Source organism: Salmo trutta, chromosome 1, assembly GCF_901001165.1.
Source record: "Salmo trutta chromosome 1, fSalTru1.1, whole genome shotgun sequence".
Classification (NCBI taxonomy): Eukaryota; Metazoa; Chordata; class Actinopteri; order Salmoniformes; family Salmonidae; genus Salmo; species Salmo trutta.
The window spans coordinates 24100123-24114071 of record NC_042957.1 but is presented as its reverse complement, the minus strand read 5'-3'; the positions used below and the strand labels follow the sequence as shown (position 1 = coordinate 24114071).

The 13949-nt window shown below is 42.8% G+C and overlaps 1 protein-coding gene across 2 annotated transcripts in view; it reads left to right on the top strand.

Moving 5' to 3' along the window:
- Window positions 1–9322, top strand: part of LOC115191722 (estrogen-related receptor gamma) — a 38931-nt gene extending 29609 nt beyond the window's left edge. For both annotated transcript variants that reach the window (XM_029749589.1, XM_029749581.1), the window contains exons 5-8: window positions 1644–1754; window positions 1898–2080; window positions 7370–7639; window positions 7816–9322. In XM_029749589.1, coding sequence (XP_029605449.1) covers window positions 1644–1754; window positions 1898–2080; window positions 7370–7639; window positions 7816–8060 — 809 coding nt within the window. In that variant the 3' untranslated portion in view covers window positions 8061–9322. The remainder of the gene's footprint in view (window positions 1–1643; window positions 1755–1897; window positions 2081–7369; window positions 7640–7815) is intronic.
- Window positions 9323–13949: the final 4627 nt, after the last annotated feature.

Sequence of the window (13949 nt, the reverse complement as noted above, 5' to 3'; positions counted from 1 at the left end):
AATACCCCTCTCATCTCCTCAGGCCAGAGGGGGGACCAAGTCACTATTATTCAAGTCAAAAGTAAGTCTCAAGTCGAGTCCCAAGTAGAACGGGTAGAGTCTCGTGTCAAGTCCAAGTCGTGTATTCTAAAACCAAGTCAAATCGAGTGGAGTCTCAAGTCAAGTAAAAAAAAAAAATCGAAACAATTACTTATTTAAATACAAATCTTTGTCTATTTATTGAGGCTACCAGACAGCCCTTTTGATTATTTTGTCTGCAACATATTTGGTTATGTAATAATTATTTTTTATTTTTTAATCCAAATGCAAGCTTCATAAGTAAATTTCAAGACATTTTGACACACCAAAAGACAAGTAGCTCTGTGTTAGTAATTGTTGCTTGATGCTCCGTTGCTGGTGAGCTTGCAAAGTAAACAGTTAATATTCTTGGTCACCTAACAATTTTTGGAGCTGCATATTTATTTATTTATTATGGCAATCCTCTCCTACAATTTGAAGTTTGCGCTGCACCCGATCCTATAGCCTGTACAGCAAATCAACAATCTGTTAGCTAGTTCACCCGACTTGCATTGATTGACAGTTTGCTGGTCCAATCAGAGGGCTGACTGTGTTTCACTAGCCAATCTGTTGCACGTTTTTTGCAAGTGCGATGCTGCGACTACTGTCTCTGGCTGCGTGAAGCGTAATCCATGGAGACTCTGTGCCACAAAATGAGTGACAAAACTTTACAAAACCTGTCCAGATCATTTCAAGGCATCAGTCTCAAGTCAAAGTCTAGTCCCCAGTCTTGAGGTTACAAGTCCAAGTCAAGTCTCAAGCTATTTTATTTTCTATCAAATTGAGCCTCAAGTCATTAAACTTTGGACTTCAGTCATGTGAGGGGAGTCTACACAGCTCTTATCTTACTATTCAGGGACTATTGATGTGTCATCAGGGAGTTAAGCAGATCATATAAAGAGAAATTGGCACGCTCAGCTCAAATTTTGTAGTGACGAAAGAAAGGTCTTTGGGTGTTGGGTTCAAAAGGCATATATTTGAAGAAAAGAAAAAAAACCTGCACTCACTGAAATTGTCTTTAAATTGCCATGTATTTTTTTCTAGCAGCAGAGGTCAGAACATACGGACTTGTTTCGGCAGCAGCCTTTGTTCTGACCTCTAATAAAAGCTCTCTAGGTCACATTAGTATGACAGATGCATTCTCTTTGGAGGGGGATAGGGTGTCACTGGAGGATGGAGTGTGCCAATGTGCGTGCGCGCATGTCCGTTTGTGTGCTGTGGCTGTGAAATATCAACCCAAATTCTACCCCCACCACGTGCCCCTTTTTACCCCCCTAATCTTGCTGTTAGCTCCTTATCTCCATGTTGATGGTTACCGCTGAGCTTGTTAAGATGAGCAGTTGTCATCGTGTGCCTATGTGTTGTTGCTTATTGTGTTACAGGGTTGTGACATCTCTAAGGCTCCCTATAATCTTAAAGATGTCACACATGTCAATCAAATGAATTTGAAGAGTGCATCACTCTCCTGGTTTTGAAATTGTGGTAGTGTGTTAAACAGGAATACAGTGTTTTTGTGTACACATGCTGTGTTTAATGTACCTAAAGTTGAGTGTGTGTGTGTGTGTGTGTGTGTGTGTGTGTCCCAGGTGTGCGTCTGGACCGGGTGCGTGGGGGCAGACAGAAGTACAAGAGAAGGATAGACTCTGAGAACAGCCCCTACCTCAACCCTCAACACGGCCTGCCACAGAAGAGAACATGTAAGAATACAAAAAAACTCTCCCTTTCTTTTTTTTCTCTCTGTCTTTCTCTCACGACAGGCTCACATTTGTGCATTTAGATATTAATAAAGGCTATTTTAAATGAACATCTCTCGTTCTCTCTCTCTCTGTCTCTCTCTCAGTTCCTCTTGGTGGTCTGGTAGAGAATAAGGTGGTCTCTCTCCTGCTGGTGGCTGAACCAGAGAGTATCTTTGCCATGCCGGACCCCACCGTCCCCGACAGTGACATCAAAGCCCTGACCATACTGTGTGACCTTGCCGACCGCGAACTGGTGGTCAACATCGGCTGGGCCAAACACATCCCTGGTAGGAAAACATACAGATACAGGAATACATGGGTATACTGTGCATACACGCGCACGCACGCACAAGCGCACACACAGGGGCATAAACACACATCATAGTCACACACATCATAGTCAATAAAACTCTTATCAGCTCAGAGTGGAGATTGTTGCCCCCTGAGTTGGATTAAGACTTTAGTCCAGACACAGAAAACAGTGTGAATCTGTATGTATGTGTCTGTGCTCTGCTAAACCAAGGTAAGGATGTGTTACTTGCAGTGGCGTGGCGCAGTTCCGCGGGGCCCCATTATCCCTTAGGTCTAGAACAACAAATACTTAATTTGTTTAAGCATATGTTGCAGAACAGTGATTTCCATATTTTTTCAGAATATTGACAAAAAGGGGGTTAGCCATCAGTGACAGAGTTGACAACAGATACTCAAAACAGGCTTATTCTGTCTTATTTCTGTCTAAGTTCAATACAAACATTTGTAAAATATGGAAAATGATTAATTTGAAAATCCCCAATGCAAAAATAACCATTCTATCAGAACTTTCAGCACTCTGAAGTTGATGTTAGACAAAAATCTGACGGAGTTCATGTGTTATGGTGTTGACAAAAATATCATTTTTATTTTTCATTCAAGTGGTATATAGAGCAGCAATTGAGTTTTTCCTCGGTTGCTTTATAACTCTAAAACTTAATTAAATTGAACATATTTGAACCAAAATTCCTATTCTATTTGAATCTTTCAGGCAGATGGAGTTGACTGTTTATAGTTGTGACCATGGTGATTCAAATATTGTTTGTTTAAATCTATCAAAAGTAGAGAACTTTACAGATCATGAGTGGTCCTGTTGCACTACATGTAATGAGGACATGAATAACGGGTCCTTGTGGTATAGCTGACCCTGCTCATTCCTGATTCATTTAGGATTTTAGACAAATCTGATGGACTTGACCACATCTCTGTACAGATATTTTAGGAATCAAAGTTTTAAAAGAAATATTATTTAAAGTCACAGAAAGAAACTACATACATTCAGTTAAATTGTAAACCCTTTTTTGGAGAGTTTGAAATTGGCATCCTTTGCTCTGGACAATGGCATTTCCAGGCATAGAGCTCACATGGAAATTAACAATATAAATCTTTCCCTTTATAAATTTCCTCTAAATGTTAAACTCAAATAATCCCTGAGCTAATGTCCTGCTATTCTACACACTTTGCCATTAGGCTGAGAGAAACAAAAATATAACACAACATAAGTTGAAATAAAAGATCCCAGAAATGTTCTATATGCACAAAAAGCGTATTTCCCTTAAATGTTATGCACAAATGTGTTTACATCCCTGTTAGTGAGCAATTCTCCTTCGCCAAGATAATCCATCCACCTGACAGGTGTGGCATATCAAGAAGCTGTTTAAACTGCATGATCATTACACAGGTGCACCTTGTGCTGGGGACAATAAAAGTCCACTAAAATGTGCCGTTTTGTCCACAACACAATGCCACAGATGTCTCAAGTTTTGAGGGAGCTTGCAATTGGCATGCTGACTGCAGGAATGTCAACCAGAGCTGTTGTCAGAGAATTCAATGTCTCTACCATAAGCCGCCTCCAACGTCATTTCACAATCGCAGACCACGTGCAACCATGCCAGCCCAGGACCTCCACATCCGGCTTCACATGTCAGCCCAGGACCTCCACACCCGGACAGGTGAAGAATTTCTGCACAAACTGTCAAACTGTCTCAAGGAAGCTCATCTGCATGCTCGTTGGCCTCACCAGGGTCTTCACCTGACTGCAGTTCGGCGTCATAACCAACTTCAGTGGGCAAATGCTCACCTTCGATGGCCACTGGCATGCTGGAGAAGTGTGCTCTTTACGGATGAATACCAGTTTCAACTGTACCGTCGTGTGGGCGAGCGGTTTGCTGATGTCAACGTTGTGAACAGAGTGCCCCATGGTGAGGTTATGGTATGGGCAGGCATAAGCTACGGACCACAAACACAATTGCATTTTATCGATGGCAATTTGCATGCACAGAGATGCCATTCATCCACTGCTATCACCTCATGTTTCATTATGATAATGTATGGCCCCATGTCGCAAGGATCTCTACACAATTTCTGGAAGCAAAAAATGTCCCAGTTCTTCCATGGCCTCATCAGACATGTCACCCATTGAGCATGTTTGGGATGCTCTGGATCGATGTGTACAGCGTCTTCCAGTTCCCGCCAATATCCAGCAACTTCGCATAGCCATTGAAGAGGAGTGGGACAACATTCCACAGGCCACAATCAACAGCCTGACCAACTCTATACAAAGGAGATGTGTCGTGCTGCGTGAGGCAAGTGGTGGTCACACCAGATACTGACTGATTGTCTGATACAAGGTATCTGTGACAAACAGATGCATATCTGTACTCCCAGTCATGTGGAATCCGTAGATTAGGGCCTAATACATTTATTTCAATGGACTGATATGAACTGTAACACAGTCAAATATTTGAAATTGTTGCATTTACATTTTTGTTCAGTGTAATGACGAGTTCATATGCTATCTGGGGAGACCGAGAATATAATAATATTGCTTTTATTTTGGGGGGGGGGGGGGTGAGGCGGAGGTATTTTCTACGTCATTGGTCACTTGACCATGTGCCAGAGCCTAGTACCACCTGAAAGTATTAGTACTCTAAATGTTTCCCTGCTACTAAGAGGAGTGTGTAGGGAGAACTCCTCCTAATTAGTGCTCTCCTGGATAGAGGGCATAGGAGGCTAAATAAGCTGTTTAAGCCTGTTTAAGCAAGCCAGGGTTTAGTTGTGTAGTGACAACACATATGGATCATCGGACACACGCTAATGGTGGCGATAAAGAGGAAGACGCCATCTTTCTTCGCCCCCTCTGTTGAGTTTGCATTCCAACCTGTTGTGGATACATGGTTGAACTTGTGACAGCCCTGTCTCTCTCTCTCTCTCTCTGGGAAGTCTTTGTTTTGGAAAGGCCCTTGGGTGTGGGCCAGCTGTGTTGATCTGGGCTAACTGGGAAAACTAGTCCCTCCCACAACTTCACCCATTGTGACAGACAGGATTAGATATCTGTCTAACTGTATAATTGTCCTGCCTCGTTTAACCAAACAAAGTGAGATTTCGTTTAATAAACTTTAACTGTATTTTATATTTCCTGTTGAATTTCCTTACATAAGTTTGTTTGAGTTTATTTTATTTTTACAGGGACAGTGCACATTAATCAACGTTTCAGTAAAAGTGCCGGTTTTAGCCAGCCGGCTAATTTTCAACCGCAGTCCCTGGGCAGGTTATTAAAAACAATTACAATATAGACAATCATTGAACAGTGAGCACACGCAGAGCAACATAGGACAAGCAAGTGCTGTTACATAATTTGTCAGGGTACACAAACTTTAAGAAATCTAATGGCTTTCCACAAAAAGATGGCAGCCAAGTAGATAGCAGTGAAGGTAGATATGACCATATATCCAGTATCTTTTTCACCTCTCTCTCTTTCCCCAAACTTTTTCTCTCTCTCACTCAGAGGAGAGAGACGTTCATCTATCAGCAGTTAATGTCCTGTTCACACCCAAAACATCACTAGGGAAACACCTGTATTTTTGTTGATTTTTGTCCAGTAATGCTTACACAACAAGCTACCTAAGCAGGTGTGTGTGTGTATGCAGACTTTCCTGATCAGCACTTTCATTGTTCTCAAAGAAAGGAGGAAGAGCAACAAAGCATTCCCCTAATGGCTGCCTTGGAACTCTTCTTCTCTGCTTGTCACCAGTGTTTACTGTCAGAGTGGGAGTCAACCACAGTCAGTCATATGTTTGCATGTATTTGTAGCCCTTTGCCAGTGGAGTGTTTGTCTGTCTGGGGGAGTGGAGCAGTCATGAGAAACAACCAGAGCACAGACACACCAGGGACCCACCTCAGGGGGTGACAGAGAAAGCGAGAGACTGAAAGAGAGAGTGGGATGATAGTGATTGAGAGAGAGAGTGTGATAGAGATAGTCAGATAGATGTTGTGAGAGGGGGGAGAGAGATACAGTAGAAAAGGACAAAGAGAGGAGGGAAAGTACTCTCAGCTCTACACCAATTGTAGCACCGTAATGGTGGTGTCACATCAGCTCTGTGTGAGTGGCAGGCTACAGCCCATGGCTGGAGGAACCAGTGTCCTGGCAGAGGGGCCCAGGCTGTATTTGCTACTGCCCAGGGGGAGGTGAGTCCCCCCCTGTCTGGTCCTGTCATGAAGACTGACATTGATTCTGTCTGAGGGCCAGGCTGGGAGAAGATGAGCTGGCTTAAGACCCTCTCTCACCCCACGCTTTGGCCTTTTTTAGCCTGCCGTAAGTTGGCTGTGAGGTAAGTATGTCTGCGTGTCTGTAGGGGCTCAGCTGAACCCTTCAAGCCCAGATAACCCTCTCAAATCGAAGCCTGTGAGCATATCATTGTCCCAAGATCTCCACACACCCGCAACCCTTACTACAGCTTTTTAACCATCCCATGGTTAAAAAGAGGACCTCTTTGTCTCTGCCGGCATTGTCTCGTCTCTGGGACAGAAGACGTTGCTGATGCTCCTTTACAGTGTGTGTCCCATTGTGTGTGACCATATAGAGGTTCCTCAAAGACAAAGACACAGGTTTACACAATGCTTCTCCTTCCTCTACTGATCAATCGTTCCATACTGGAAAGCAGATCCCTATCGACCAATGAATGAGTCCACAGACGGCGTTCCAATCAATCTGGGTGAGATAAGAGAGGGGCGGGAGCCACAGGCATCCCCGTGGCGATTGTAAAAGTGCCCGGACCCTGATAAGAGTCACTGATGGTGTCAAAAATAAAACCCTCCCCCTCCTTCATTCTGTAAAGTAATCAATCTGTTTTTTTAATGATGCTGTGTGGGTGTGTGAGGAGACTACAGCGTGTGTGGATCTAATCATGCTCACATGGGGGTGTATTTGTCGTTCAAAGGCGGTGTCTTTATTGGATGGACAACTTAGGACTTTCACTATTAAACTGCTCTACACCTCTTGCCTCTGTCCCTCTACCCCAACTGACCCCTCGGCCAGTAACCTTTCGGTTGACCTTGGTCTAATATCTCCAATAGGTCCAGCCATTCTGACTGAAACCATCACAATTACATTTTCGAGTGGATGTTTTTGAAACCTTTATGTATTTTTCATTTGTATCTTTTCAATGAAGATATGTCTTTATTTCCCTTTCTCTCTTTATCCCTAATTTGACCTAGCTAGCTCTAACCTCTCAATTTCTCCCTTTTCTCCATTCCTCTTTCTACAGGTTTCCCCTCACTCTCACTGGCAGACCAGATGAGTCTACTGCAGAGCGGTTGGATGGAGATTCTGATCCTGCGTGTGGTGTTTCGCTCGCTGGCCTTGGAGGATAAGCTGGTGTATGCTGAGGACTACATCATGGATGAGGAGCAGTCCAAACTGGCAGGTGTACTGGACCTAAACAACGCCATACTGCAGCTGGTGAAGAAATACAAAGCCATGAGGATAGAAAAAGAGGAATTTGTTATTGTCAAGGCCATTGCGCTGGCTAACTCAGGTATGGAATTACTGTTGATGTTGGTATAATTTACGTTGAGTTAGGCATGTCTTTTCCAATGACTATTTGGCTTTTCTTGCGTTCAATCTCTGCGTACAGTATATGCCAACAACATCTTACAACGTTTCCCTTCCTCTCCCTTTCCATCCGTCTTCCCTCTCACCCTCTCTCCACAGACTCCATGCAGATAGAGGATGTGGAGGCAGTCCAGAGGCTCCAGGATGTGCTCCATGGGGCCCTGCAGGACTATGAGAGTGCCCAGCACACAGAGGACCCTCGGCGGGCAGGCAAGATCATCATGACCCTGCCCCTGCTCCGGCAGACGGCTGCCAGGGCCGTCCAGCACTTCTGCAGCATCAAGCAAGAAGGCCGTGTGCCCATGCACAAGCTGTTCCTGGAACTGCTGGAAGCCAAGGCCTGACCAGCCATGTGGGACTAGGATCACATAAAGGAAGGATAGGGTAGTGATGTCATAAAGGTCAAAATTAATGCAGGAAGTGATACATGACAAGGCTAACACAGCCCTGCTCACATTAAACTCAGGAGGAGAGGAGAAGAGAAGAGAAGAAAGGAGAGGAGGAAGGACTGACATCACCTCAGTGACAGGGATAACTACCTTACAAGGGATGTTGATGGTAGTTGTTGATATGTACGTAAACATTGCTAGTGAAAAGGATGAAAGACACACAACTTGAAGATCCTCTAGGATTATTATTTGTGTGAAACCAGCTCTAAGCCTGTTCATCTTGCATTGTAGTGCTTTAATAACTTTTCTTTTTAAAATAAAAAAGAACTGTGGACAGTCGTGCCAAAGAATGGTGTGGGATACACAGTTAAACAATGCGGCAAATGGTCACAATAAAGTATGGTGTCCCGTAAGACACATAACTAGCAGAAGTTAGGGTCACTTGAATTTTCTGAAATATTTTCAGGGAAAGACATGAAGTAAATTTGACCCACAGATTATGAAGGTGAGGGGAGAAATTGAAAATAAGATGTATTTATTGTTGGCTTGATTATTTTGTTGTTTTGTTTTTTATTTACCAGTGTGGCATTAATGGAAAATAAAAGGAACAAATATAGATCATTTTCGTAAGATTTTTAAGTACTTTTGTTTTAATAAGTAAATAAAACATTTTGTACTAGCTTCACAACTAAACTCATGGCACTGATATCTGTACTATAACACAGCATCTAAGGCAATATAATAATGTACAGTGCATTGAAACATTGTATTTTTTTGCATTGAGTTGTAGATTACAAAATTGTGCAAAACACTGCTTTTCTTTCTTATGATGAAGATCTGGTGGTGGTATTTCAAATGTGTCTCTGTGTGTTTCTGTTTCAGAAACTAGAAATGTCTGAAAATCATAAATGTTCAAATGAAGGGAAACTAAATTGGTAGGAATGTTACTACTGACAACTGTCATGCATTTATCTCAAAAGTCCATTATTTGCTCCATCTGTGCACTGTAATGGAATAATCTGTATATTTTTGTGACAAAGTATATTATAAAGTGTGATCCAGCAATACTGTGTGGAGGGGATGTAAATGTATGTATTCTGTAGGCCTATATAAAGTCCAGCGCCAACAGAGATATAACCCATGTTCAGATGAGATGTACACTACTACTACTACCATTCTCAGGATTCTAGGGCAATAAAGATGCTTCAAGTTTGAAAGAGTCTTCATCCTATTCTAGGTTTATGACACAATCATAATTCCCTGTCAGACTCTTGGGAGGGGGAGATGGGAGATCCTCACAAGCCTTGTTTAAACCTGGTTCTAACTTGCGTCCTTTGTACTGATCTTGTCCACATTCTGATTGTGCCACATTTTTAGACAGGTGTAGACAATCAAAAGACACATTGTGATCTGATCAACCTGCCCACCTCTGGAGGTAGTCAGACATGCATTGTCTGGACATCTTACAAGTATAGACAGATCTGGACAGAGAAACCATTGACTGATTACATCAATATGTGTCTTACAATAAATAGAAAATATTTTGAAAGAATAGCTTTGAAATATTTTGCATAAAGGAAGGGGCCAGGAAATGTGGTCAAAATGCAGACACATTGGACGGATAACAGACACATTTTAATACCATGTGTAGACACATTTCCGGAAATATGGGTACAATCAGAATGTAGACAAGATCGCGACAAAGGACCCATGTTAGCAACAGGTATAAACAGGGCTACTGATAAAGAGGGGAAATGAAAGGAGGGAAGAGAAGAGGGATATAGTATAAATTATAGACACCCAGAGGCTACCGGAGTGACATGTCAGACAACAGGCTGCTGTCACTTTGAACCATTGTCTATGGCAGCGCCTCCTGTCCCAAGGTGGCCATGATTGTTGGATTGAAGCGTGTCAATTGGACAGGTGAGTAGGAAGTGTATGGGCTGGGAGGAGGGGGAGTGTCCCATCATAGAGGATCCATAATTAACCACATTGTTTTAATGAAGTCTAAAATCCACCCCAGGGAACAGTGTGTCAAGGTTTTTCAGGAAGCAAATGAATGAACGCAGGCACCTGACTTCCTCTCAGTCAAAGATTGTGACAGCCTGCCAGGATTATTGCCTTTTATGACACAGTCGCATGTTACAGCACAAACCTAACAGGGAAAACTTGGCACAAATAAGAAAATAGTTATTGAAATATCAACCTGGTTTATAATTGCTTCAGTACCAAAACATAAGATTGAATGATTTCCATTAACATGGGTATAGAGGGGTATATCTGCTATATGGTGGAGATAAATTTGATTTTTTATAAATAACCCCTATGGGAATGTGGGTATGTTGATAGACGCCTACATGTAATGCTAGGACTGAGTTGCAAGTCACACTATTACATTATATTCCTTCAAAGGAAAACGAATTCAATCCAAGTGAAACCGTTCTCACTACGCGTTAATGATTTCATCCAGCACAATGTAACTAAATGAATTACAAATCATCACTCAAAAGGATGAGTGTAGACGTTCATTACAGAAAAAAAGTAATTGGAGAATTAAAATCATGATGATCCATTGTGTCTTTCATTTTCAGAGTACAGAAGGATGGAGCAAACCTTTCTATTGCATTACACGCTCAACTATTGTGTTCAGAGTCAATAATGGAAGCATTAGCTACGGTTGCATGGCTTTAAATATCAATATATCATTACTGGTTATTACAAATGCAGTGAGCGCTCATTACATCTACAAATAGGATTCAGACACGGTGACTACAGAATTGTGCATTGTAATTGTCAAGTACTCTCTTCATTATAACAAAAGTTAAGAAAACCCATTTTCAAGAGGAGAGTAGAGAGGACAAGAGGGGATGAGAGGAGAGAGGACAAGAGGGGAGGAGAGGAGAGGGGACAAGAGAAAAGGGGAGGAGGAGAGGACGGCCCAGGTCAGTGTCAGCTGTGAGACTAATTGCACAGAGCATACTCAAGATGGATGGACGGATGGATGAAAGAACGAGTGTAGCCGACATCTCCCAGAAAAGCATCCATCAGTTTACTTACCAGTCATTCAAGCTGAAATGGGGCATCATGGGAGTCGGGCAGCCCCCCCAAAAATTAGCTACATTGGCTGAGTCTAAGTGAGTTAGTAATGGCGTGTGACATCCCAATATGTCACCTTCCCAAAGTGAGTTAGTGTGTGAGTGACATCCCTATATGTCATTTTCTCTAAGTGAGTTAGTGTGTGTCCGCCACCTCTGTCTCCTGGACACCCGGTGATGGATGAGGCCTGGAGGAGATGGGCTGTAAAAGGCTGATTCTGCCACTCTGCAATGAGATCACTTCCACAATAAAAAGCCATTGTCTCAAATCATCCCGGCGAGGTGTGAATGCTGATTAGGGTATTATAGGGATGAGCGGCGCTCCCTCCCATCTAAATACATCAGACGAGCTGTGGTTGAATACAAGGGCCTCTTCTCGCTAGTCAGACCATGATCCAGCAATTACCAGAGACATCAGGAGGAAGTCAATACAAAACAACACCTGCACAGTGATGTTTCAGCCTTTACCAACAGCAAACAATGTTTTTTAGACTTGCATGACATGCATCTGCGTAAGTGCTTTGCTTTCTCAAAATAAATTCATGGGGTAGCTTTCTCTCGCACACGCTGATGTACAGTGCACTACTATTAGGAGGCTTCTTTTCATTTAGCTTACAAGGCGATGTGTTCCACAATGTTCCACATGCCATAATAGAACACATAATACTAGACTCAGAGCACGTACTGCACAGTAACAGGCCATGAGGTAATATTGAGTTGTTACTCAGCGCCACCATGTGGCAAAACAACTCATTACACACATCACTGCATTCATGTCCCTTTGACTTGGATCTGTTGTGCTATGCCTGCCTGCCAAGGCCTATTGTGTGTTTACTACCACTCCTATATTTCTCATTTCGGAGCACACCTCGAAATCCATACAGAACAGGGTAGACATTTTGAAAGTGACCTTCACCAGAACATTCCAACTCCTGCAAATCATAAAGACAGTGGCGATGTCCGAATACCCATAGTAGCATACTACATACTTAAACTGCATACTAATTTCGGCATTCTATCTAGTAGAATCATAGAGATAGATAGAGGACTCATCTTTATATCTGTGCTATTATAGTGTCTTTGACAGCATGGGCAGCGCCATTGAGGCTACAACCCATTGGAATCGGGAGAGGCTATACAGACACGTTTGGTGGACAAATGGATGACGTATGTCGCACAGCTTTGAGTAGAGATTCGGTTCAGTCGTCATCCTGATAAGCCCTTCCCAGCTAGTTTCTGCTGGCAACAGCAGCAGCATGACGCTAGTTAAAACTCATAAAATGTTTATCTTGATGGGCGAGGGAGAAATAACTTTTAGTATTGGTCACCATCTCCAATTTGTTCCAACCCGCTTGATTTTAATTAGAGTAGGACAGTTATTTCTATACAATAAATAACTTGTAATATTGGTAGTAATCATCTGGATGTCACCGTGATACAGTCTACACTACACCGTGATACAGTCTACACTACACCGTGATACAGTCTACACTACACTGCCGACAACACAACAACATGGGCACAGTGTCCTTCAATCCCACTTGCTGTAAGGAGAGGGAAGTTGATAGTGTAGCCAATATCAGCCCAGGGTGCTAAACCACATTTATTGTAGTGATTTTCACAGAAAATGTACAACTACATTAATGTCTAAAATACTAAAGAAAATTAAATAATCAGATAAAAATGGAATGATTCTGAACACTCCCAACTTAGGCAGACAAGTTTAAATTCTCGCTGAAGTTTCTAGCCAAGAGCATAAACTAGCTAGCTGGGAAGGGTTCATCAGGATGACTGACTGGACTGAACCGAGTCCGTTCCGTCATCACTCGACTCTCGCTGCATGACAAACGCTTACCACTGACATTATTTTCAGTGTTTATCCAAAAACCCTACAAAAATGCTATTATTTTTCCCCATAGGCTTTGTCCAATGATCCATGACGGAGTTAGTGACTACAAAAAGACACCATTACTACTTCTCTTATTGCGCTGCTCATGCTAAAACGTCCTTTTGGCCTCTAGAGGCCTCTATCATTCTCTATGAGTAGAATTCACTCATCTTTTCCGACTCAGGTGATTGACAACAGCTGATAATCAGATAAATTGACGCACTGTACCAAAATTAACAAATGGATTTGGAAGAGGAAGGAAGCATGGATAGGTCAGAGATAGCCAGACTTGTAAAATGGGCTAAGGAACAGAAGTCGGGTTTTGGAGAAACGGCATCAGTGCGTGCTCTGCAAGCAATACAGCGGATGAAGGCGCAGCTTGAGAGTGGTGAACGCATAGATGTGATTATAGACAGCGAGGAAGAAGAAGAAGAGCCGAGTAGGAAGATGTATGTTGAGGAAGAATGGTGTCAGACATGACAAAGAAGAAGCTCTCTCCCTCCTGTCCCGGAGGACATTAGCCCTAGGACCATGTCTCAGGACTACCCGGCCTGATGACTCCTGGCTGTCTACGGTCCACCTGGTTGTGCTGTTGCTCCAGTTTCAACTGTTCTGCCTGCGGCTATGGAACCCTGACCTGTTCACTAGACGTGCTACCTTGTCCAGGACCTGCTGTTTTTGACTCTCCCTCTCTCTCTCTCTCCCGCACCTGCTGTCTCAACCTCTGAATGCTCGGCTATGAAAGGCCAACTGACATTTACTCCTGAGGTACTGTTCTGTTGTACCCTCTACAACTACTGTGATGATTATTCAACCCTTCTGGTCATCTGTGAACGTTTGAACATCTTGAAGAACAATCTG